This window comes from Bubalus bubalis, chromosome 1 (assembly GCF_019923935.1).
Source record: "Bubalus bubalis isolate 160015118507 breed Murrah chromosome 1, NDDB_SH_1, whole genome shotgun sequence".
Taxonomy (NCBI): Eukaryota; Metazoa; Chordata; class Mammalia; order Artiodactyla; family Bovidae; genus Bubalus; species Bubalus bubalis.
This window is the reverse complement of record NC_059157.1, coordinates 170,208,095-170,234,914: the sequence shown is the minus strand read 5'-3', so window position 1 is coordinate 170,234,914 and position 26,820 is coordinate 170,208,095. Positions and strand designations below refer to the sequence as shown.

General features: G+C 40.0%; 1 protein-coding gene across 9 annotated transcripts in view; it reads right to left on the bottom strand.

Moving 5' to 3' along the window:
* The window catches only part of SLC9A9 (solute carrier family 9 member A9), an 804,336-nt gene that overhangs the window by 399,740 nt on the left and 377,776 nt on the right, over nt 1-26,820 (bottom strand). For all 9 annotated transcript variants that reach the window (XM_044946316.2, XM_044946314.2, XM_044946321.2 and 6 more), the window contains one exon: nt 16,573-16,678. In XM_044946316.2, coding sequence (XP_044802251.2) covers nt 16,573-16,678 — 106 coding nt within the window. The remainder of the gene's footprint in view (nt 1-16,572; nt 16,679-26,820) is intronic.

Below are 26,820 nucleotides of genomic sequence, written 5' to 3'. Positions count from 1 at the left end.
GAAAATTGTGGTTCAGGGTTATGGGGGGATGCGTAGAATAGAGTTGAGTAAGAAGAAGCCAATTACGATGTTAATTTGGGTTTGTTCTGCTTATCTATTGTTGTGCAAAAAACCACCCCAGAACTTAGTGTTTTAAAACAACAGTCAGTGGCTTGGTTTACAGATCTGCAGATTGGGCAGAGCTCAGCAGATTCGGGGACTTTCCAGGTGGCACTAGTGGTAAAGAATCTGACTGCCAATCCAGGAGACGTAACAGACGTGGGTTGGATACCTGGGTCAGGAGAATCCCCTGGAGAAATGAACGACAACCTATTCCAATATTCCTGCCTGTAAAATCCCATGGACAGAGGAGCCTTGTGGACTGCAGTCCATGGGGTCACAAAGAGCTGGATACTACTCAGCGACTGCGCATGTATACATAGCAGGTTCAGCGGTATCAGTTGGGGAAGCTCTAAAGAAGCTGGAGGATCCAATACAAGGGTAGCAGAAAAGCTATGTTTTGGTTTGAAAATTGTTGCCTCCCTCCCTCCATGCAGATAGCCTCCTGCAATGCCTTAGCTGTGAAACTAGAATGTAGGTCAGCATGATTTCTACTCATCTTGCATTTTGAAGGGTCAGATTATTTTCCCCCCATTTCTCCCTTGGCCCATCCAACCTGATCTTATCTGTGTTCTCAACAATGGAATATTAGCTGGTTTTTTCAGTGATGTGATGTGCGGTCAGGTCTGAGAGGAAGTGACTTGGCTCAGCAACTTTCCACCTTTCGTTCAGGTTTTCATATTTGGCAGCAGTACTTCATATGTAAATATTTCATAGCTTGTGGTTTAGAGTTGTGACTATTTCTCTGTTTCATGTGTTATGAAAATTCCCTCTCTATTTTTCAATGTTTTTCATAGTGTTAGTTTGTTTTGAGAGAGCTTAGTAGAATAAAATATTTTATTTTGCTGTCTTAAGCAGAAGCTCCACATGAACTTTAGAATTACCTTAAAAAAAGCTGTTGGTATTTGAGGAGGGAGATTATTCTGAAGGTACAGTTTACTTGGAGGGAGAGTTGACTATTTTACTATACTGAATCTTCCCAACCTATTTCATAGAAAGGTTCCTGATTTATTAAGGTTGCCTTCTTTTGTCCTTCACTAAAGTTAAGAGTTTTATTCTTATATATATTGTAGGTTTATTATTTAGAGCTATTCTAATTATTTTAGATTTTAAAATGCTATTGTGAACAAAGTAATTTCCCCATGGCATTTTATCATCAGTTGTTACTGAAGTCTGAAAAAACTATTGATTTCTGTGTGTCAGTCTTTTGTCCAGCCAGATTTCTGAGCTCTCCAAAATTTTCCATATGAGTCTCTTGTATTCTTACGTAGACAGTCATATCAGCTTATCTATTAAGTAACTTATTTTGACATTTATATTTCAAATTTCTTTAAGTTTTCTTTAAAATCTCAAATTACCTTTATCTTCGGGATATATATAGTCTTTTCTCCTATCTTAGTAAATAGTTATGTTTTGGGCTTTTGTTTTCTCTAATTTTGTTTTCCCATGGTGTTGATCCTATCTGCTTTTATAATCTATAATCAATTTTACTTCTAAAATCCCAATAGATTTTTATATTTTAAACTGGAATAAATGTGTAAACTGATGTGTACAACTTGATGACATTAATAAGCAGACTTGAAGAGGCTGACTGTCTTGCTTAGTGGAATAAAGCTAGTAAATGATAGAGTCATCATCCAGACCCTCAGATCAGCCTTCACTTCTTCATGGAGAAAGAAAAACACATGATCCACATGTGAAGTATGTTCTAAGGTTAAAATTCTTCCACCAAAACTTTTATCAGAACTCCAAATAAAATTGAGTGCCTACCTGTATATATTTTTTACTTTTTATAACTTGTCCTTATAAACCTGCTAATGAAAAGGCTAAAAGCAGACTCTGCTATTAGAATAATAAGCAATGTCTGAAAATCTGCATGTTCAACAGTCACATAATTAAAAACTGATTCCACTTAGAAGATATTCTGATGTCCATAAAAACAAAGTAGGCAGATGAGGGTGGGCATGTGGTAAAAGATAAAAAAAGGGTAAACCCCCAGTGTATTAGGGTTAGGACTTAATTTAATGGGGCTTTCCTGGTGGCTCAGGTGGTAAAGAGTCTGCCTGCAGTGTAGGAAACCTGGCTTCTATCCCTTGGTGGGGAAGATCCCCTGGAGAAGGGAATGGCTACCCACTTCGGCATTCTTGCCTGGAGAATTTCATGGACAGAGGACCCTGGTGGGCTGCAGACCATGGAGTCGCCAAGAGTCCAACATGACTGAGAGACTAACACTTTCACTTTCACTTTAATTTAGTGACATCAGGGATAGTATGCTCACATCAATGGCACTAGATAAGATTTAACCATTTAACGGCCATTCTGAAAATAAGCAACATGGCACAGGCTTCAAGGTGGATCACAACAAACTGTGGAAAATTCATAAAGAGATGGGAATACCAGACCACCTTACCTGCCTCTGAGAAACCTGTATGCAGGTCAGCAAGCAAGAGTTAGAAGCAGACATGGAACAACGAACTGGTTCAAAATTGGGAAAGCAGTACATCAAGGCTGTATACTGTCACCCTGCTTATTTAACTTATATGTAAAGTATGTCATGCAAACTGCCGGGTTGGATGAAGCTCAAGCTGGAATCAAGATTGCTGGGGAAAATATCAATAACCTCAGATATGCAGATGATACTACCTTAATGGCAGAAAGCTAAGAGGAACTAAAGAGCCTCTTGATGAAAGTGAAAGAGGAGAGTGAAAAAGTTGGATTAAAACTCAACATTCAAAAAATGAAGAATACGGCATCTGGTCCTATCACTTCATGGCAAATAGATGAGGAAACAATGGAAACAGTGACAGACTTTATAGTCTCAGCTCCAAAAGCACTGTGGACAATAACTGCAGCCATAAAATTAAAAGGCGCTTGCTCCTTAGAAGAAAAGCTGTGACAAACCTAGATACCATATTAAAAATCAGAGACATCACTTTGCTGACAAATGTGCGTATAGTCAATGCTACAGCTTTTCCAGTAGTCATGTACTGATGTGAGAGTTGGACCATAAAGAAGGCTGAGCGCCAAAGAATTGATGCTTTCAAGCTGTGGTGTTGGAGAAGACTCTTGAGAGTCCCTTGGACAGTGAGGAGATCCAACCAGTCAATCCTAAAGGAAACCCTGCATATTCACTGGAAGGACTGATACTGAAGCTGAAGCACCAATATCTTGGCCACCTGAAGAGCCAACTCAATGGAAACGATCCTAATGCTGGGAAAGAATGAGGAGGAAAAGAGGATGACAGAGGATTAGTTGGCTGCATGGCATCATTGACTCGATGGACATGAGTTTAAGCAAACTCAGGGAGATAGTGAAGGACAGGGAAGCCTGGTGTGCTGCAGTCCACAGGGCCGCAAAGAGTCAGACACAACTGAGCAACTGAACAATAACAACACAGGCTTCAGAATTTGACTTTCACATGTTCAGTTGAATTAAGTAGCTTCAGAAACATCAGATGAAATTACATCATGATTCTGATACTATAGAATAATACCGGCAATCACATGGTCTGACTTTTATGTGTTTTGTTTTATGTAAGAATTCACTGGGTACTCACTTCACTATCTTTTGAAATGAGAAACTTCTTGCCATTAGCCAATGAAGAGTAGACTAAATGCTGGAAGAATTTCTTCCTTTCCCCTTAAATACTGCCTGCCATTCTAGCAATGAAAAAAATGATGTATTTGAGGACCCTTGGGACAGGAAAATTGATAAGAGCTCTCAACTTCTTTCCCATAAACAACTGATCTTTTAAAGCTATTAACACAGGAACTGGGCATTAAAGACAGTTAATTTATCATCCAATAGCTGGCAAGGGTGTCAGGCGTTAAAGTCATGCTCTGAAAAACGGGCCCTGAGTTCACCCTCTATGGTTGAACAGCTGCTCCTTCCCCAAATTTTAATCAGACTCCCTGAGCATCACATGCCCCAGCAAGGGAGAGCCCACATAAAAGCTGCAATAAGCCTGCCATGTAAATTCATTATGGAGCCCAAGTAATATGAACAGATTTTATTCTCTGGGCTGAAAGAGAGCTTTTAATTTAGATCAAAATTATGACTGTATACTGATTTGACCCCTTGTTCTCTGGAAATGTTTCTCTTGGAAAAAAATATTCAGAGTTGATCACTTAAAATAAAAGGCATTTTTTTGGTTGTTCAAAATGAGAATTCAAGCTTAAAACACACCGGAAATAAATATGCCTTAGGACAAAAACATCTTAACCACGAGTTACTGAAGTTCAGATGCATGCCCCCTTCTCTGAGATGACAACCATAGCTTTCTTCAGATTCTAAAAGACTTTGTAACCTCTTCCCCAAAAGTTGAATGGGCAGTGTTTCAGATCATGTTATGAACAGAAGCCAGTTTGACAACGCTGGAAATTTTACTTCCCGTGTAGCCAAAGTCATGGTTGGTTCTTCTCAGAGATGTCCCAGATACCTAGTGATGAACTGTGGCCTATCATTAGTCCACTGTCTTGCAAATGTATGTCACAAGTTACAACACAGAGGAGAGAGAATCTCTATCAATTCCCCTATCAGGTATTTAAGGACATTAAATAGAGATAAGGCTTTCATATGTAGTGACAAATATGCAACCTATCAACCTGAAGAAGGACTGATTAGTCACAGAAGAATCAAGAAGAATCACACAAACTCTGTGAGTGACAGTCCCAGCTTTATGTAGTGGGGAGAGAGTAAGGTTTAGTTATGCTAACATACTTTGAATAGTTTTAAATTATCCTAAATGTTGGTAATGGATTTGACGAGTGGTTGCCTACTACCTCCGGTTGGGGGAAAAAAGTACCTATTGGGTGAAAGATGCAGATAAACAAATGATTCATCAATCTACTCTTCTTCATCTGTTCCCATGCTGATCATACAACCCTCTAGATATTTATCTTTTTATGCAGGTCAGCCTATAGGGAGACTGCTTTTGTCATATGATCTTTGGGGTGCTTGAAATCCTAGTGACAGCAATTTCCTATGGTAAATAATAAAGTGGATGCTGGTTATGATTCAGCTTCCTACATAACTTGACTATAGAAAGAAAATGAACTGATCAAGCTAATGTGGATAGTCTGGGCCATGGATCAGTAATTTCTTGGTGCTTATTCTATATCAGTGCCCTGCTGTCTGCCTCTGCCTCATACATACTTTGCTTAGCACAAATCATTATCTTAGTACATGGCTGGTCATCCCCGGCCTGGACTAGAGATCCCCAGGTTCTTTTATGTAGAGAGAACCAAAATTTCAAACAGAGACAAAACTGAATAAGGAGCTACATATATTGTTCATTGTGATTTAGTGACCAGTGTACATCAGAAGACAAAACTATCCCTTCCAATTTTCTCTCAAAACTGGTTTGTTAGCTCAGAGTTACTTGAGTATATAAATGACAATATTTTAAAGAATCTCCATTACCCAACATATCAAGAACGGATGTGGCAGAAAACATCCCTGTTTTGCACCCAGGGAGGTAACCTCTCTCCAGGACTTGGTAAGAACTGAATAGATGAATTCCTAGTGAGGATCATAAAATCTGACAATAAGGAACGTGAGGCAATCAGAACCAAAAATGAAGAATTCTAGGAAGACAATGAGAACGATGAAGAACAGCATCCAGAGAAAACCTGATAAGTCCTACTCTCGAGACACTAGAAGTACAAAGGAGAGAGCCTATAATCTTGAGCAGAAAAATGAAAGGATCCCAAGAAAGATACTTTACCAGCTTTCTAACTTGAAGAAATACTTTGTATAGTTTGAAATTATTAAAGACTATCTAAAGTTTCATAGCACATTTAAACTGATTTTAGCATTTCTAAACCAAGCTGAAAAGGATTATCTGTTGTCATACTCTTCGGCCATTTTGATAAATATATTAATGAACATGGCTGCTTGAGTGAAAATTGGATTGCTTTAAAACAGCTCTTTTGCTGTGTTTCTACTTCCTGAACTCAGCATCATCTCTTAGTCCAATCACATTCAATGTCCACCACCTCTGAATATTGTAGTGAATAATAGAGTGCTAGTTCTCACATAATTTACTCCACTAATCATCATTATTATTGCCATGGTCATTCCTTATTAGATTTATGATTATTTCACCAATTTCTTTGCTCACCACTCCTGTCTCCCACTCCTATTTAGTTCAGTTTCTTATTTCTATCACTGATTATCCATGAGTGGTCAACTCTTTTTAATCTGTAAATGTCTTTATTTCATTCTTTCCCTAGAATGGTAACCTTGTTTGTAGGCTCTTTAGAACCCTGTTTATAGATTATTTTCCCTTGGTACTTTGTATGTATTATTCTACTGTCCTCAGGCAACTATTAATGTTAATAAGAAAAGTGCTGCCTTCTAAATTGTTTTCCACTGTCAGCAATTCATCTTTCCTCTCTGGTTGCTTTTCAGATTTCCACTTTGTCTTTGATGATCTCATACTTCACTATAATATATTTGGATGTGAGATAATTTTAATTTATCCCGTTCTGGACATAATGTGATGTCTTAATTTTTCTCTTCAATTCTGGAAAATTACCATCCATTATTTCTTCAAGTAGTGCCACAAATTAACTCTGCTCTGCATCCTGGTTCATTTGCAAATTTTATCTTTTGATTAACCATCTGCATTTAATAGGACATTTATCTCATCTGTTTAGTTTTTAATGTTAATATATGCATTTTTCATTTTGGAACAGTCATTCGCTTCTTCTTTTATTATTCTTTCCTAACTTGTTTTCTGCTCCTCCACTTATCTCTTTAGTCACTTTAATATGCTCATTTTTTATAATATACCTCAATATTTTATATTTTTTGTTTAGTTCCTTAGAGTGCTTGTTCTGATTTACTTTTGGTTACCTCCTGGGTTTTCTTCATAGTGGAGTCATTTCCTTCCTTGGCTTGTAAATTTTTACTGTGAATTTATTTTCAGGAAGTGTTTTTTTACTGTGGGATTTCCATGTTTCTGAGTTGAGATAGTATCACTTCAGAGAAGTTTGCATATTTAGAAATAAGGGAAGGAAAATAAGGCAGGGGCAGGAGTTTCAATAGTCCTAAAAACTTTTCATCTTAATTCATTGGCTTGTATTTCCTGTACACAACTTCCCGGATCAGGGATTTTGATGCAAAATCCAAAAGGCAAGTGTCCTCACCATTTCTTAAGGCTGATGGACAGAGTCTGTGATGGAGAGAGCACTTTGAGACTGCAGGCTTTATTCAAAGAGCTTTGCACAAGTATATTATCATGAATGAGCTTATAAGACAGAGCTCTGATTTCCTCAGGGAAATGGGACTCCAGCTCCCAAACCTCTGGGTCTATATCCCACACAAAATCATGTGGCTACTGACAGTGGCGGCTTCCCACTGCAGCCTTGATTCTCTCTTGTTTCTTACACTTAGGGAATTTCTTTTCCTCTTCTTCAAATCAATTCTACATTTAGAAGATATTTTTTTGCCTTTTTAGATAAAGCATTTTTTTTTAAGTTTGTAAAGGCATGGGGCCTATCTGCTTCATTTCAGTTCATTATGTCCTGAACATTCCGTTATTGTGAAATCGGTAGTTGTTATTCTGGGCTTAAACTGGTTTTTCAGTCACTTTCTTCTAATAGGAGATTCCATGCCACCGGCCACAAGGATGAGGATATCATTCATATCTGGCCAGTCACCATGTTTAATTTCCATGGAGTGCTGTGTGATTGGTCTAGAGGTGATCTTCTGATACAAGCAGAGCCAACAGGAGTCCTTCTCTGTGGCTGATATGCAAATACTGGGAGAATTAAGTGTTATTTTGAGCTAGAACAATATAAGCCTGGAGATAGCATTCGTTACCCTTTCCTGCAGTCTATATATATATATATATATAAATTTTTATTGTGCATAGATAAATACACATATATCTGGGCAGTCTATCTGTAGTAGGAAAGAATGATGTTAGCACTCAGAGGGAATCAGAGCCAAGAAAGAAGACAATGATATTTGAACCCCTAAATCCTGGTATGTCCAGAGTCAGCTCAACTCCTGTTAAATAGGCCAGTGAATTCCTTTGCTTAAGGTAATTTGAATTGGGTTTCTGTCACTTACAACTGATTTACGTGCCAATAAACTAACTTATAGTGGGATTGAAATAAGATACCATCAACATGGATTTCTTTTATTTATTTATTCTTGGTAGGTCAGTTTGTAGTGCATGGTTTGACATGAAGCAAAGCCAGTTCTGAGTTTCGGAGAAATAGTGAGCAAACGTCAGATCTAATCTGAGAGACAAGGGATGGAGTCCCAGGATGAAGCCAAGGTCAGTTCCTGTCATCTGAACAGGGACATTAAGAGGCAGGGTAGGGGAGGTTCCAGAGTCATAGCCAGGAACCAGGGATCCAGGAAACAGGAACCAGGGATCAGGAATGAGAAAAAACAAACAAGGCCGCTGCAGCAGGCATGGGTGTGGCAGCACACGCTGGGCTTTCTGACTGAAGCTGAGGTCAGCTGAGCTCTGCCTCCCAGTTGCTTCTTAAAGATACCAGGACCCCTTTCCATCCCTACCAGGTGCCGCCACCTGGTGTCCAAAAGATGAAGTTGGCATGGAACTCACTGCCAGGATAAGGAGCCTTAAGCCAAGAGGACCATAACTTTTTTTTCTTTTTTTCAATTATGTATACCAGCAGTATCCAGACAGGCATCAGAATAAATGCATTTCATGCTGATTATCAGTTTCCAAGGCAAATTTAAAAGTAACTTATCCTCAGAAAGATATGTCAAGATATAAGAAATTTGTTTTTAAGTTAAGCAGATTTATGAGAAATATTGTACTTTCTGGCTGAAATAACAGTTTTGGTTCATGCTCATCCAAAGAAGACATCTTCTTATCACCTCTTTGTTTACAGCTACAGGTCAAATGGGGGAAGTAGAGCTAATGAGGATAACAAATAAGGCTTTTCATATATTTAGAAGAAGCAATATGAAGAATATTAAACATCCATCCTCTGGAATGAATTTTAATTTTAATAATTAGTAAAATGTCCCCATCTGTATTTGAAAGGTTGAGAAACTTCCAGATAATTAGCTTCGTGTCGTGGGTGATGGAGAACCACCTATTTGCCTTCGAGGAGCTTGTAATCTATGTAGAGATGCTGGTACCAAGAGGAAGAATATATTTCCTTAGCACTGTATGTTCAGAACCCATCTCTACAGAGCTATTTTCTGGGATAATTTTTAGAGCAAGTTTTTGTTACACATATTAAATCCTGCGTTAGCTATCATTTGCCTGTTTCACTGAGGAGTTAAGTTGAGAGCAAGGATAGGTGGCTGTGCCCATCCTTCTACATCACCAGGTCTCAGCACAATGTCTGCTTATAGGTCCTCAGTACATTTTTGCTGAAAGACTGGATGACATCTCAAGGTTCCTGTTAGTTGCATGGCACTTGGAGTCTCACAGCCATCCCATTAATTTCCATTTTAAATTTCTCTTAAGATGCATGCGCTATAAGAAATGTGCTCTTTCAAAATGTCACTCACGCTAAGTGCCAAGCATTCCCCAGTGTCACACTTTAAATGACATTTTCTAGTAAGAACCTCTAAGCAGCGTAACACTCTTATTTAAAAAAAGAAAACGGTGCTCCATTTCCCACCCTCTTTTAATAATCTACATTGAATTTCCTTGTAAGCATTTGCTTACCAGAAAATGAAGGAACCTAGCATGTATTTATTATCATCCAACAGCCAGCTGTTTAATGAGGTTCTCATTTTATCTTTAAGAAAATCTGGAAGCATTTGTACACTGTGCAATTATTTCACAAGAAGATATTTCAGTACAATACTGGCAGTACTTCAGTTTTGCAGATAAATGACTGAGAACACTCATCGTCCTCTTTCTTCTCTTTCATGGGTAGAAAAATGTCAGATTTAAAGCTCTCTAGAATCTACATTTAAATGAAGATTGCCAATTATCAAGTATGTTAATGGACAATTCATTGGACCAAAGCTGATCATTGTATATATTTATATCCAAGCAAAAAAGAATATAAAAATTACCTGTGATCCCACCTAACACTTTGATTTTGTATATAAATTATATTATAATTATACACACATAAATTTGGCTGTGGTTTTTTTTAACCAAAAATTAATAGATCTTATAGTATACACCATTTAAATTTTTTTCAGGCCTTCCCTGGTGGTCCAGCTATTGAGACTTCATGCTCCCAAAGCAGGGAGCCTGGGGTCAATCCCTGGTCAGGGAACTAGATTCCACGTGCCTCAAGCAAGGCCCATATGTGGCAACTAAAACCCGGTGCAGCCAAATAAATGAATAAAAATAAATATTCTTATTTTACCTAAAAACATATTGTGAATATCTTTTAATATCAATAATTTTTCTATCATTTTTTAAATGTCTTCATAAAATTTCATGATTTTAATATAATTTACTCAACCAACTAGTAATTTAAGTACACCTTTTTGTTCAAAGCAATGCACTCATCCTCATGAAGAAATTTTTACATATACCCTTAAATGCTTAAGACAAATTCCTAGAAATGAAGTAAATGGGTGAAAGTGTTCACAAATTCTAATGACTATAAATATTGCCAAACTGCCTTTATCAAAGTTCTATTCCTTTTCTCTTTTTTTCTCAGTAATGTGGGAGGGTTCCCATTTCCCCAAACTCTGATTTACCCCAAGTATGACTGTTCTCTCTTGAGTTCTGAAAATTTGAAGATTTGCTAGGCAAAAAATGATATTTAATTTGTTTCATTACTAGTGAAGCTGATCTTATTTAGTAGAATACTGGCCATTTATATTTCTTCTCTTGTTCATTATCTACTGACATCTTTTGCCCATTTTTCTATCACGTTTACCTCTTCTTTATTGGTCTTTTGTAACAGGAGTAATATCAGAAGCTAATATCTAGTGTTTACTGAGTGTTACGTCAGGCTCTATTCCAGGTGCTTTTTGTTTAATCCTACCCAATGAGGTAAGTGCTATTAATATCACCATTTCTGTTTTATAAAGGACACATCTGGTGCAAAGAGAGGTTAAGTAATTTACCCCAGGTAACAGAACTAGTACACTTGGTATACTAAAAAGATTGACAACCATAATACATATTTGAAAGAATATCAGTATGTCTGCTGAAACCACTTTCCCTGGTCTATCTTTCATCATTTAATTTTGTTTGTAGTGACTTTTGCCTGCTAGGATTGATTGACTCTATTCTCATCAAATAAATTGGCTTTTCTTTTATTTTGATCACCTGAAGAATAGTTTGAATACATTAATTCAAATGCATACAAACATTCAGATAGTATGAAAGGATACAAAATAGAGTTAAATTATCTTTTCACTTTTATCATTGTTGTACATAGCATAAGTATCTCTTTTTAACCATTTATGTCTTTATTTCTTCGGATGGTTGCCCTGTGACTCTGCATGCATGTCTGACTCTTTGTGATCCCATAGACTGTAGCCCACCAACCTCCTCTGTCCATGGAATTCTCCAGGCAAGAATACTGGAGTAGATTGCCATTCCCTTCTCCAGGGGATCTTCCTGACTCAGGGAACCCGCGTCTCCTGCAGTTCCTGCGTTGGCAGGATTCTTTACCACTGAGCCACCTGGGAAGCCCAATATTTATTTATTTGGCTGTGTCAGATCTTAGTTGCTCCACAGCATGTACGATCTTTGTTCCCCAACCAGGGATCGAATCCGTGGCCTTTGCATTGCAACTCAGATTTAAATAAATATATATATACACACACTTTCATTTCTTGACTTATCAACTCCATATGTAAAAATTGATTTCTTACTGTGAGAGACATGGTGTTTCAGGTAACATAGCCCTGCTTTTCTCTCTCCTCCTCCAATTAGCTTTCACAAGTAATATCAACTTTGGTTGTGAGAACCTATATAAGGTTAAATAATATACTTCAACTTCTAGTTCTTGATTTTAGACTGTGCTTTAACTAAGTCATTCCTTCCTAATGGGGGAAATCACATGTAAAAATGGTTATTCTCTCTATTCCCTGGTTCATAAAATGTTATATTTATGAAGGAATGCTTCACTAGAAGCAGATCTTTCTTTAGTCATTTCACTGAAACCAGAGATATGTATAAGTAGAATGAAAGATATTGATTTACGTGACTATATAAATTATAAGTATATATATACTTATAAGCATGGATTATGTAGATTATATAGATTATAGAGCCTTTCCAATTATATTGCTTTATTTATTGCCCAGAATAATTCTGTAATGTATACAGAACAAGTATTCTTACATAATATAGGTAAGGAAACAAGTGTGAAAAGTTTATGGTCATATAAAGTCACTGTAATGGTTTTTGCAGTTTTATTTTGTTTCTGATAGGCCTCCACTCTTCTTTTTTAATTTTATTTTTTGAAAAAGTTTGGCTGCATGGGGTCTTAGTTGCCACACACAGCAACAAACATCCACTTGTCTTTTTTAATTTAATTTTTTAAATTAATTTTTAAAAAAAATGTTGGCTGCATGGTATCTTTGTTGTAGTGCAGACTCTCTAGCTGTCGCAGCGTGAGCTTCATTATCCTTTGGCATGAGGGATCTCAGTTCTTCGATCAGGGATAGAACCCATGTCCTCTGCACTGCAATGTGAATTCTTAACCACTGGAAAACCAGGAAGTTCCCACTCTTCCTTTTTTGTGGCAGTATTACTCTGAGCGATAATCCCACCTTGCCCCAGTCTCAGTTCATGTGCTTTCAATTAAAACCAATTACTGCCTTAAGTTCATGAACAATGTGACTTAGACCCGAGACAGTAAATTCAGCACATCTCCCTGGCCTCAAGTGAGTCTGGAATGGCATCAGAACCTACAAGATGTACCAAGATTATTTCTGGGAATAATGGGACAAAGATTCTGGCCCTACTCTCCTGATTAAAGATACAGCCCTGGGAGATGCTGGCAGCCATCTGTGACCAGGTGTGAGAGAGAACCCTGAAGAAGCTGAGTGAGGAGACAGCTGTGTTTGTTTCACTGGCCCTTTCCTGAGCCATGTCTACTGCTGCTGTTCAGTTACCTCAGTTCACACAGATTCCCCTTGTGTTTACCCCACTTTGGGTTGATTCCATGTCAACGGTAATAACTGCACAGTTAATTCGTGACGATCCTGACACCAGTTTTTTGACTTACATCTAAGGCTCTTTCTACCCTACCATGTTGCTTCTTTGTTCAGGATTCAAAAACACACATCTTTTAAGATGTCTTCATTATATCTTTTGCCTTCCCTCATAGTCTATTACGCATTCTTAGAAATGCAAATCCATCACGTGGAATTCATTCATGAGCCATTATGCATACATGTTTGGGCATGACATTCCCAATATACTTGGAATAATCGTATGGAGCAGAGAAGAGCTAATTCCAAAACTTTTTGTTAAATAAAGTTACTTTTATCTTAAGGTAACTCTGGATCATTTTAAGTCTTAGGGACACCACCCACCATGCACTGCTATGTTCAGGAGTTGTGAGCATCAAATTCAATTATACATTACAGTAGTTGTTTGAAATTCAGAGCACATTTAGCCTAAGAAAAAGTATTATAACTGTTACTTAGATTAGCACAGAAAAGCTAATTTAAACTATGGCGTTATGGTGTGCACACATGCTCAATTGTGTCCCACTCTTTGTGACCCTATGCAGCCCACCAGCGAAAAAGGCAATGGCACCCCACTCCAGTGTTCTTGCCTGGAGAATCCCATGGGCGGAGGAGCCTGGTGGGCTGCAGTCCATGGGGTCGCTAAGAGTCGGACACAACTGAGCGACTTCACTTTCCCTTTTCACTTTCATGCATTGGAGAAGGAAATGGCAACCCACTCCAGTGTTCTTGCCTGGAGAATCCCAGGGACGGGGGAGCCTGGTGGGCTGCCGTCTATGGGGTCGCACAGAGTCGGACACTACTGAAGCAACTTAGCAGAAAGGAAGGGTAGGGTCTTAGCATGTGGGCTAGTGGTTCCCAGAGGAGTCTGAGGTATGTAGTAAAAGACTTGATGAGCCAAAAACAGGAGCTGTGAAGAGAGGGCTTAATGCAGGTAAAGAAAAGCACAGGTTACAAGTCAGAGGCTTGACTGGGCACTATGTGAAGTTTAGAGTGAAGGAAGAGGAAAATGGAGAGACAAATGTTGAACTTCTGGTCTGAAGGTCACGGAAAACTTTGTAGTAGGGCTCTTGCAAGGTAAATAGAAGATAGTTGGAAGAGAGAGGGTGGGTTGCAGCCTTAAAAAGAGAGGGAATGTGTGGGTAAGTAGATGTATAAAATGAGACTGTCATATGGGCTGTAAACTAAGTTTAACACGCATGTGAGAAAAGTGAAGAGTGAAACACGTGGAGAATTGTGCAAGGTGAGAGAAGAAGTAATTAATAGACAGCAGAGGTGGACAGAGTCCAGACCCCGCATAACCTAAGTACAAGTGGCCTGCTGAATTCGCACGTTCCTCATCCAACAATCTGAGGTTAGTTAGCTGACTCTGCAGACAGGGAGCTGGCGGGTGGAAAGGGTTGGCTGTACTGTGCCATTTCGTATAAGGGACTTACTTGAGCACCTGTGGATTTCGGTATCCACAGGTGGCCTGGAACCAGTCCCTTGTGGATGCAGAGGGACAGCTGTGCATTAATGCTCAGTAGAGCTCCCGGGAGGGGCCAATGGAATCCGCTTGCACTGGGTGGAAGAAAGAGCCTGCGGATTTCAATGTGTGGCAGTGTCCATGTCAAGAACTCCTAATTTAGGATTTACCTTTATTTTAAAGTTAAAACTCTTTGGGGTCACTCTGTACAATACCTGAAATGTCAAAGCTGGGAAGCACAAGATTTTGGTTAGAATGGCAAGTGTCTGGTGCCTAGAAAGGAAGGGATCCTGATATGGTGCAAAACACATTTTGTTACAACATGCAATACACGGGTAGGGGAGTAGAAAATGCACTGCCAGTTAATAACCACTGGACCCGAGGCGATATTAAATGGATTGTTCCAGATGTCCTCCAGGCTTGTGCTCAGCAGCATCAACATTCATCCTTGGAGTCTGCATTTTTAATGGAAAACAACTGTGAATGGTCGTGCTGAAAGCAGAAAGGCCAAACCTTTACTTGGTTGTAGCTGCACGATTCTTTCCCAAGCTCATTTGTGCTTTAGTGATTTTGCTTTGCTTGGCCTTTTACAACTTGGCAGTTCAGGAAGTGAAGATGAGAGACTCAGCAGATTTTAAACAAGTTTTACTCCAAATGTTCCCTTAATACTAGTATTTCTCGGACAGAGATTTCTGATGTTTTAATGAACTGTTCTTGGTGTTTCTTTAAAAGCATCCTTTGGCATTTGTGAATGTGCCATGGCTTTTACTCTTAATTTGGACTCACTGATATTTTACTTAAAAGCAGGAAAGGCACTTCTTGGGAGCCAGGTGAAATATAAGGGTTTTTTTTGTTTTTTTTTTTGACTCTTTCCTGAACGTTGCTGGATACAGTGGTAACTTTGGGGTGGCAGACTTGAGAAATGTCAGCTGGGAGAAAAAAAGAGAGGTGCTGCTCTGCTGTTTCCTAGACTGCTCTGTGAGGTCTGACTTTGAAAAATCCTTTGTTAGTTTGCAATACATTTTCAAATGCATTCGAAGTAATTAGCACCCTGAATTGAATCTTGTTGTCACAGTTAATTATTAGATGGCTACTTTCCTTTAGGGTATTTGACAGTTGCCCAAAATGTTAGTCTTAATCTAAAACCAAGAAGAGACCTCTGACATAGTGAAAGCCACCAAAATGGCATTTATTAAATATAAATGGTGAGTGCCTGAAGGGGAGGTGAGAAGAGAGCACTAATTCTCATCCTGAAATGAAAATTCCTCCAGTATGAAAGGGAAATTATATTACCTGTTAGCAGAAGGTTCATCAGTTTTACTTATCACGTGGATGATTTTAGAATGTGTGTATTCCTATAATGTGTGACATTTGCATTGATAAATAGAGATTTATGACTCTCAACTTCTATCTCTGATTTGCCAAAATTCTTATAAATACAATGGTTTCTATTAGTCTATTATCTGGAAAATGACTTGAAAAAATTAAATGATACTGATTTAAAATGAAGAATGCAAAATAAATAACTAAATAAAATGAAGAAAGCTTATTTATATGCATTTTAGGAACCCTAAGTGAATCAGGTAAATATATACACCAAGAAACAAAAGTGTTACCCTCTGAGTAGCTTTTTATCATAGACTGGAAACATGAAACTTAATAGTGTTAGAAATTAAGTGTACAATGAAATGTACACATTACTGGAGCTCTTCAGTGGTAATTATTCCTTAAAAGCTAGAAATTGAAAAAAAAAAAAGAAAAAAGCTAGAAATTGCCTTTATCTCTATGATATAAGAGAAAAGATACTATTAAAGCCCCTAGGAATTATCACCATATTTGAAGCATCTTTCACTTGGTCAAAGAAGCACAAGCCAAGTTCTGGTACTTACTATGTAAGGACTATGGCGACTGCATCGTTCAACACACTCTCCCCAAACAAGAGTGTGTACAGGTCAGGGTCGACATGCAGTTCATGGAAAATGGCCAACACCGTCACTAGGGGAGACACACACAAATATACAGAGTTAGCTGGGATGTGGCCATAGACTTGTCCTTGGCTGTGGTCACCTGTATAAAGCACTCATTAAATGTTCATCTTCTCAAATCCATCAATACATACATACTGAACCTTTAACCAAAATCAACCTCATCGGTCACTCCCCTGCTTAAAAGATTTCTCTGGGCTCCCCACTGCTTACAGAGAAAGCTTGAGCTCCTTGGTACAAGTCTTCTATAATCTGTGCACTGTTTGCCTTCCAGCATCTCTGTCTGCACTCCCTGCCCCCGCTCTGTTGCCTCCCTCTAGCCACACTGATGGAGAAGGCAATGGCACCCCACTCCAGTACTCTTGCCTGGAAAATCCCATGGATGGAGGAGCCTGGTAGGCTGCAGTCCATGGGGTCACTAAGAGTTGGACACGACTGAGCGACTTCACTTTCACTTTTTGCTTTCATGCATTGGAGAAGGAAATGGCAACCCACTCCAGTGTTCTTGCCTGGAGAATTCCAGGGACAGAGGAGCCTGGTGGGCTGTCGTCTATGGGGTCACACAGAGTCGGACACGACTGAAGCAACTTAGCAGCAGCAGCAGCCACACTGAACTTGTCAGAATTTCCTGAATACAGTGTGTCATTTTCTAATTACCTTGGCATTTGGGTTCACTTTAGCAGGGCAGCTATCTGTTTCTCATCCAGATGCTACCATTCTCCTTCCTTAAGTACATAAACCCACACATACACACACACACACACACTTTTTGCTACAAAAAACCCCCAAAACTTTATTCAATCTTTAAAAGCCTCTCAAGTTTTCCCCCAGAGAACTTGAGAAGGAAATGGCAACCCACTCCAGTGTTCTTGCCTGGAGAATCCCAGGGACAGGGGAGCCTGGTGGGCTGCAGCCTATGGGGTTGCACAGAGTCGGACACGACTGAAGCGACTTAGCAGCAGCAGCAGCAGCAAGTTTTCTCCCAGCCCTCTGATCCCTCAGTAAAGATCTGGGTCACTCCTTTTTGATCCCAGAATTTGGGATCACAGAACATACCACTTCTTGGCACATGTTCAAGAAGTGTTTGATGTGTGAATGACTGAGTGAGTGAATGAATGAATGTTGTTGCAGGGGCTTATTCCTGTGAAGGGAGAGGTGGTTGGCACCTGGCTCTCATTCTCTCAAGATCACACTCATCTATACAGATGGACCCAACATTCCTAAGAGCGGGGCCTAAGGTTCATTTTCAGCAGTCTGCTTCATGGCTCCTATATACCATATAGTCGTACAGAGCCTCTGGACATATACCTGGGCAGTGAGTAATCACAAACTGACTAACTGTGTTCACCAAAACTATTCAGTATCTTGATATTTGAAACAGTCATGCAAAGTGTGAACAGCTATCATTGGGAGAATGATCCACTGAGTGGACTACCAAACGGGAAAAGAGGGTGGTTGAAAATGATACTGATGGTAAGTTTTTAAGGCAGAATGGGCATTTTCATTTCTGTTCTTTCCTTTCCTATTTCATGCACTGTGAGGTTAATAACTGTGTTGTCTAAGAGAGTGCTGGGGAGAAAAAATAGGCTCAGTTGGACCATTTTGTAAGTAGGGTCAATAAGTTTGGCACTTGTCCTGCCATAATGGGAGGGTTTTAGTGACGGAGTGACATAGCTTGATTTAAACCCTGGAAATAAAGTTTAGGCAGCAGGGTAGAGGACAGAACGGACATGTGGCTGCAAGCTTTCCCGAATGTTCTGGCAAGAGATGGGTTGTACCAAGACTGGAAGAGTCCTAGATTCAGGCTCCTCGACTCTCGTACATCCTGCTCTTCCCTGAACATTCACCACCGTGGGCTCTCATAGGTCAGTGACCACAGTGCTTGGTATTTTACTTACTCATTGGTTCTCACCTTCCCTCTGGGTCTCTAACCCCTAGCATGCTGCTAGACTATGGTAAGCTTTAGTGAGTGAAAAGATAATGTCAGGGAGGATAGAGCAGAAGCGATAATACCCACAATATATTTGGGATGAAGAACTGGTAGGTCTTGGTTCTTGAGAGACAGCAAGACTTGGCTTTCAACCCTGGGCAGGCAGTATATGGGCTGCATAAGAGAAATTTGTAGACAGGGGAATTTTGCAAGTTTGGTTTTTGATATGTTGACTTAAATAGGCAGATGAAATTTCAAATGGAAATTTCAATAAGAAAGCTAGAAGTAAAAGGCTATCGCTAGAGGCTTCCCTGGTGGCTCAGTGATAAAGAATGCACCTGCCAATGGACGGGACATGGGTTTCATCCCTGGTCTGGGAAGTTCCCACATGCCGCTAAGCAACTTTGCCCGTGCGCCACAGTTATGGAGCTTGAACTCCAGAGTCTGGGAGTCACAACTCCTAAAGCCCAAGTGCCCCAGAGCCTGTGCTCCCCAAGAGAAGTCACCATAGTGAGAAGCCTTCGCACCACAACTAGAGAGTAACCTGCATATCAATGAAGACCCAGCACAGCAAAAGATAAATTAAAAAAAACATTTTAAAGGTTGTAACCATATAAAGTTATGACAGAATGTGGTCCACTGGAGAAGGGAATGGCAAACCACTTCAGTATTCTTGCCTTGAAAACCCCATGAACAGTATGAAAAGGAAAAATGATAGGATACTGAAAGAGGAACTCCCCAGGTCAGTAGGTGCCCAATATGCTACTGGAGATCAGTGGAGAAGTAACTCCAGAAAGAATGAAGGGATGGAGCCAAAGCAAAAACAATACCCAGTTGTGGATGTGACTGGTGATAGAAGCAAGGTCCGGTGCTGTAAAGAGCAATATTGCATAGGAACCTGGAATGTCAGGTCCATGAATCAAGGCAAATTGGAAGTGATCAAACAAGAGATGGCAAGAGTGAATGTCGACATTCTAGGAATCAGTGAACTGAAATGGACTGGAATGGGTGAGTTTAACTCAGATGACCATTATATCTACTACTGTGGGTAGGAATCCCTCAGAAGAAATGGAGCGGCCATCATGGTCAACAAAAGAGTCCGAAATGCAGTACTTGGATGCAGTCTCAAAAACGACAGAATGATCTCTGTTTGTTTCCAAGGCAAACCATTCAATATCACAGTAATCCAAGTCTATGCCCCAACCAGTAATGCTGAAGAAGCTGAGTTGAACGGTTCTATGAAGACCTCCAAGACCTTTTAGAAATAACACCCAAAAAAGATGTCCTTTTCATTATAGGGGACTGGAATGCAAAAGTAGGAAGTCAAGAAACACCTGGAGTAACAGGCAAATTTGGCCTTGGAATACGGAATGAAGCAGGGCAAAGACTAATAGAGTTTTGCCAAGAAAATGCACTGGTCACAGCAAACACCCTCTTCCAACAACACAAGAGAAGACTCTACACATGGACATCACCAGATGGTCAACATCAAAATCAGATTGATGATGTTCTTTGCAGCCAAAGATGGAGAAGCTCTATACTGACTGTGGCTCAGACCATGAACTCCTTATTGCCAACTTCAGACTTAAATTGAAGAAAGTAGAGAAAACCACTAGACCATTCAGGTATGACCTAAATCAAATCCCTTATGATTATACAGTGGAAGTGAGAAATAGATTTAAGGGCCTATATCTGATAGATAGAGTGCCTGATGAACTATGGACTGAGGTTCGAGACATTGTACAGGAGACAGGGATCAAGACCATCCCCATGGAAAAGAAATGCAAAAAAGCAAAATGGCTGTCTGGGAGGCCTTACAAATAGCTGTGAAAAGAAGAGAAGCGAAAAACAAAGGAGAAAAAGAAAAATATAAGCATCTGAATGCAGAGTTCCAAAGAATGGCAAGAAGAGATAGGAAAGCCTTCCTCAGTGATCAACGCAAAGAAATAGAGGAAAACAACAGAATAGGAAAGACTAGAGATCTCTTCAAGAAAATTAGAGATACCAAGGGAACATTTCATGCAAAGATGGGCTTGATAAAGGACAGAAATAGTATGGACCTAACAGAAGCAGAAGATATTAAGAAGAGATGGCAAGAATACACAGACGAACTGTACAAAAAGATCTTCATGACCCAGATAATCACAATGGTGTGAACACTGACCTAGAGCCAGACATCCTGGAATGTGAAGTCCAGTGGGCCTTAGAAAGCATCACTACGAACAAAGCTAGTGGAGGTGATGGAATTCCAGTTGAGCTATTCCAAATCCTGAAAGATGATGCTGTGAAAGTGCTGCACTCAATATGCCAGCAAATTTGGAAAACTCAGCAGTGGCCACAGGACTGGAAAAGGTCAGTTTTCATTCCAATCCCAAAGAAAGGCAATGCCAAAGAATGCTCAAATTACCGCACAATTGCACTCATCTCACATGCTAGTAAAGTAATGCTCAAAATTCTCCAAGGCAGGCTTCAGCAATATGTGAACCGTGAACTTCCTGATGTTCAAGCTGGTTTTAGAAAAGGCAGAGGAACCAGAGATCAAATTGCCAACATCCGCTGGATCATGGAAAAAGCAAGAGAGTTCCAGAAAAACATCTATTTCTGCTTTATTGACTATGCCAAAGCCTTTGACTGTGTGGATCACAATAAACTGTGGAAAATTCTGAAAGAGATGGGAATACCAGACCACCTGATCTGCCTCTTGAGAAATCTGTGTGCAGGTCAGGAAGCAACAGTTAGAACTGGACATGGAACAACAGACTGGTTCCAAATAGGAAAAGGAGTACGTCAAGGCTGTATAATGTCACCCTGCTTATTTAACTTATATGCAGAGTACATCATGAGAAACGCTGGACTGGAAGAAGCAGAAGCTGGAATCAAGATTGCCAGGAGAAATATCAATCACCTCAGATATGCAGATGACACCACCCTTATGGCAGAAAGTGAAGAGGAACTCAAAAGCCTCTTGATGAAAGTGAAAGTGGAGAGTGAAAAAGTTGGCTTAAAACTCAACATTCAGAAAACGAAGATCATGGCATCCGGTCCCATCACTTCATGGGAAATAGATGGGGAAACAGTGGAAACAGTGTCAGGCTTTATTTTTTTGGGCTCCAAAATCACTTCAGATAGTGATTGCAGTCATGAAATTAAAAGACGCTTACTCCTTGGAAGGAAAGTTATGACCAACCTACATAGCATATTCAAAAGCAGAGACATTACTTTGCCAACAAAGGTTCGTTTAGTCAAGGCTATGGTTTTTCCTGTGGTCATGTATGGATGTGAGAGTTGGACTGTGAAGAAGGCTGAGTGCCAAAGAATTGATGCTTTTGAACTGTGGTGTTGGAGAAGACTCTTGAGAGTCCCTTGGACTGCAAGGAGATCCAACCAGTCCATTCTGAAGGAGATCAGCCCTGGGATTTCTTTGGAGGGAATGATGCTGAAGCTGAAACTCCAGTACTTTGGCCACCTCATGTGAAGAGCTGACTCATTGGAAAAGACTCTGATGTTGGGAGGGGTTGGGGGCAGGAGGAGAAGGGGACGACAGAAGATGAGATGGCTGGATGGCATCACTGACTCAATGGACGTGAGTCTGAGTGAACTCCGGGAGTTTGTGATGGACAGGGAGGCCTGCGATTCATGGGGTCGCAGAGTCGGACACGACTGAGCGACTGGACTGAACTGAACTGATCCTAAGCATGAGCAAGTTGGCTGAAAACCATATCCATCATGAGCAGATTTTTATTTACTAAAGATTATCCTAGGGAAAGGAGTATTGAACTCAACAACTAGCTTTAAGGTAAAGAGACAACAAATACAAAATGCCATGAATCAGCATGACAATTAGCCAGATTCCATTTTACTAGGCATAGAGTCGATTTCATTATTCTAGATGAATAGATCCTTAATCATGATAGAATGGCAGAGATGTACCCTCTAATAGTGTGTAGCTGTTCACATTTGTACCATGTCTGAGCCTTTGCAGGTGGTGGTGGGAGGGAACTGATGATTATCTCTGCTAAGTAACCTCTTTCTCCTGCTAGGATAGAGTCAAGATCCTGAATAGAATCAAAACAAAAAGGTTTCAGTTGGGAGTTTTATTTTTCTGTTTTTTGGCACACCATAGGCATATGGGTCTTAGTTTCCTGAACAAGGGATTGCCCCCTGCCTTGGAAGTAAAGGGTCGTAACCACTGGACCACCAGGGAAGTTCACAATTGGGAGTTTGAATTACCAACATTTTCCTTTTACTAGAACTTTGTGTGGAATAAAAGTAAAATTATAATTTTTATTGGAATACAATTGCTTTATAATGTTGGGTTAGTTTCTGCTGAACAACAACGTGAATCAGCCATATGTATACATATATCCCCTCCCTCTTGAGCTTCCCTCTCACCCCCACCCCCACCCTACCCCTCAAGTCATCATGGAGCACTGAGCTGAGCTCCCTGTGCTACGGAGCGGCTTCCCAGTAATTGTCTATTTTATACATGGTCGTGTATATATGTTAATACTACTATCTCAATTCATCCCACCCTCTCCTTCCCCTGTTGTGTCTACAAGTCTGTTCTCTATGTCTGCATCTCTATTTCTGACCTGAAAATAGATTCATCAGTACCATTTTTCTAGATTCCATATATATGTGTTAATATATGAAATTTGTTTTTCTAACTTACTTCACTCTGTATCACAGGCTCTAGGTTCATCCACACACTACAATTGACTCAATTTCATTCCTTTTTATGGCTGAGTAATATTCCATTGTATATAGTTACCACATCTTCTTTATCCATTCATCTGTCAGTGGGCATCTAAGTTGCTTCCATGTCCTGACTATTGTAAATAATGCTGCAATGAGCATTGGAGTATGTGTGTCTTTTGAGTTATGGTTCTCTCAGGGTATATGCCCCAGTGAAGGCAATGGCACCCCACTCCAGTACTCTTGCCTGGAAAATCCCATGGACAGAGGAACCTGGTAGGCTATAGTCTATGAGGTTGCTAAGAGTAGGACACGACTGAGCATCTTCATTTTGACTTTTCACTTTCATGCATTGGAGAAGGAAATGGCAACTCACTCAAGTGTTCTTGCCTGGAGAATCCCAGGGATGGGGGAGCCTGGTGGGCTGCCATCTATGGGGTTGCACAGAGTCAGACACGACTGAAGTGACTTAGCAGCAGCAGCAGCAGTAGCAGGGTATATGCCCAGTGGTATGATTGCTGGGGCATATGGTAGTTCTATGTTTAGTTTTTTGTTGTTGTTGTTACCTGTTTAATTTTTAAGGAACCTTCATTCTGATCTCCACAGTGGCTGTATCAATTAATCTCCAAAATATACAAATAGCACATGGAGCTCAATATCAAAAAAAATCCAACAACCCAATAAAAAGAATGAGCAAAAGACCTAAATAAACATTTCTCCAGAAAAGACAGATGGCCAACAGGTACATGAAAAGATGCTCAACATAACTAAGTATTAGAGAAATGCCAATCAAAACTACAATGGGGTATCACCTCTCGCTGGTCAGAATGGCCATCAAAAAATCTACCAACAGAAAGTGCAGGTGAGGGTGTAAAGAAAAGGGAAACTTCTTACACTGTTGGTGGAAAGTTATTCTTAAGTTAGAAAATTCTATCATGGAAGTTCTACTAATACGGACTTTAGTCTCTGTAGTTCCTTATTTGTATTTCCAGGTTTTGAAGATGACTTTCAGCTTGTCTGCACTCCCAGGCACAAGAGTTTTCTGGACTCACAAATAGGGAGGTAAAGCCCTGGGTTTCTTTCCCCACCTCCCCACTTATGAAGTCTACCCAATGCTAGGATGGACTCTGAATCTTTCCAGTGAGAGCTTTGGGCCTTTGGAAGGACAGGCTTTTAAGTGAATATCCAGTTTTGTTCAAAACTGTTCTGACATTCCCACAATTCTTTTCGCACAAAGAACTGAACTCCACTGCATAAATGCTGTCCCACACAAAGAGAAAGCTATTACTTTGGGCATTCCTATCTACCCTGTGAAGAAATGGAACAGCTTTGAAATAAAACAAGGCAGTGTGTTCTACAAGAGGGAATATTTGCTGGGACCACAAATGAGTTGAATAGGTGAGTCAGGAAATTAGCCACCCACTCTCATTGCTGAGCTGAGAGCTTTGAAAAACGCATATAATTAGCTCGCTGGCAGGGCTGTCTCACACACAATGTCCAAGACTCTCATGGCACCTCTTCCCAAGAGAGAACCTCTTGGAACAGCTGTGGACATGCTCACACTGGCTCTGCTCGCACCTTGCTGGGTTTGTAAGGACAACCCAGGTCCGAGGCTTGGCTGAAGAGCCATGCATAGTTTGATCAGACTGCTTGGGATAGTCTGAGGAGAACATTCCAGACACCGTGTGGAGAGGAAGAGGAGAAGACACAGTCTGATTTCTTTAACCTCTGATTTTACCAGGGAATTGTGTCATGCTTGCCTTTGTCATACTTTAGTTAGTTCTCATCACTTAGTGGTGAGTTTCAACACTCAGCTTGGGGTTTGGGGTTCCTTCCTCATACTTGACTTTTTAGCTAGAGAAAAATCTGTTTTGTTTCCTGAATTGGTAGTAAGGAATGCAAGCATATATAACCTTATGCTCAAATATGCGCGCGTGCACGCATGCACACACACACACACCTACTCCCATGTAAGAGCAGTGGATGGTTGAGACATACCATTGAATTATGGGAGATAATGGTGGTTCAATGAATGACAATAATGATTCAACTATTTTCTGAGACTATGTTATAGTTTCAGTAGTCAAACAGTGAGGGGTCTTGGGAGAACGAATGAGGCAGTGGTGGGGATGGCACTTCTGAGAAACTTGTGATAAAGGGAAGCCTATGGAGTAGAAAGCCAATGCAGGCTTTCTCTTCAATTTCTAATTTAATACAGATTGAACAGAATAAGCAGAAAGAAAAGTTGAAAACAAAGGAAAAAGAAGAGAACTCATATTTTCTCATCTCAAATGCAATAACCATAACTAGAGATAAAACTTCAGATAATGACCACCTTACCCCATTTGGTACTTCAATGTATTGACTTAAATAATGTCTTACTTTTTTTTTTATCACTATCTTTTGAACTAACCTCTTTCCTAATGCTCTTTCAGTCACTTCTAAGTCTTCAGGGTGATTTAGTGACATTTCCTTCACTAGATCTCCATTAACAGCTCTCTGACCCATATTTTCTTGGTGTTTTACAAGGAATTTAAATTTCAAATGCTATTTTAATATAGGGACTCTCAGCAACCCGCACAAGCTCTGCCTGGGTCTATGGACAGCATCACACAATAGTTCCTACCCCTGTTGCTCTAAGTCATCACTCAGCCTTGTCAAAATGCTGGCTCTCCCTGGAGAGTGCTCTCTGTGGTTTTCTGTGCAAATCAGTATGTATGACACTTGTCCCTGACACATGGAGAATCAAAAACGTCTCTGGCTTGTGCAGTGGAACCTTGTCAGGCTGACAGGTGGAGACCCCTGGTAGCCTCCTAAGCCAAGCAGCAATTTCTATTTCCAAAAGTGATTACTGGGAAAATGTGGGATTTTTTTTCCCTCCTATAATTCGTATACAAGAAATTCTCCTGTAACTCTTCCCACTTTTCTGAAATATTGTACATAGTGAGATTACAAGGAGAGGCTTCAAAATAGCTGAGGTATTCTAGTATGCTGGAAGACCGAAATTAGTTTGAGCCTCAATCTTCTCAGTGAAGACTTGGCAGAGAATCAGTGTACTAGTTTTGCCGATCAAGCTTTGCCAGTCATATCCTAGAAATACAACTAGAAATCCTAACCCTTCTGAAATAGGTCAGAGAAACAGTGCCAGATCTAGAAAGCTAACCACTAGATGTTATTTCATTGAGGTCATTTGGCTCTGCGGTAAAAGAATCTTCCTGAAGTGCAGGAGTGAGGGTTCAATCCCTGGGTGGGGAAGATCCCTTGGAGAAGGAAATAGCAACCGAATCCAGTATTCTTGCCTGGGAAATCCCATGGACAGAGGAGCCTGGCGGGCTACAGGCCCATGGTGTCGCAAAAGAGTTGGACACGTCTTAGCAACTAAACAACAATATTGTAAATTAGAAGTTACACAGACCATCATGAATGATTTAGCCCTAAACCATTTCAATTTTATTTTGGCCATCAATATGATATGTTATTTTGGTACTGAGTTGGTGGTGGAGAAAATACCATATGTTAGCACATCA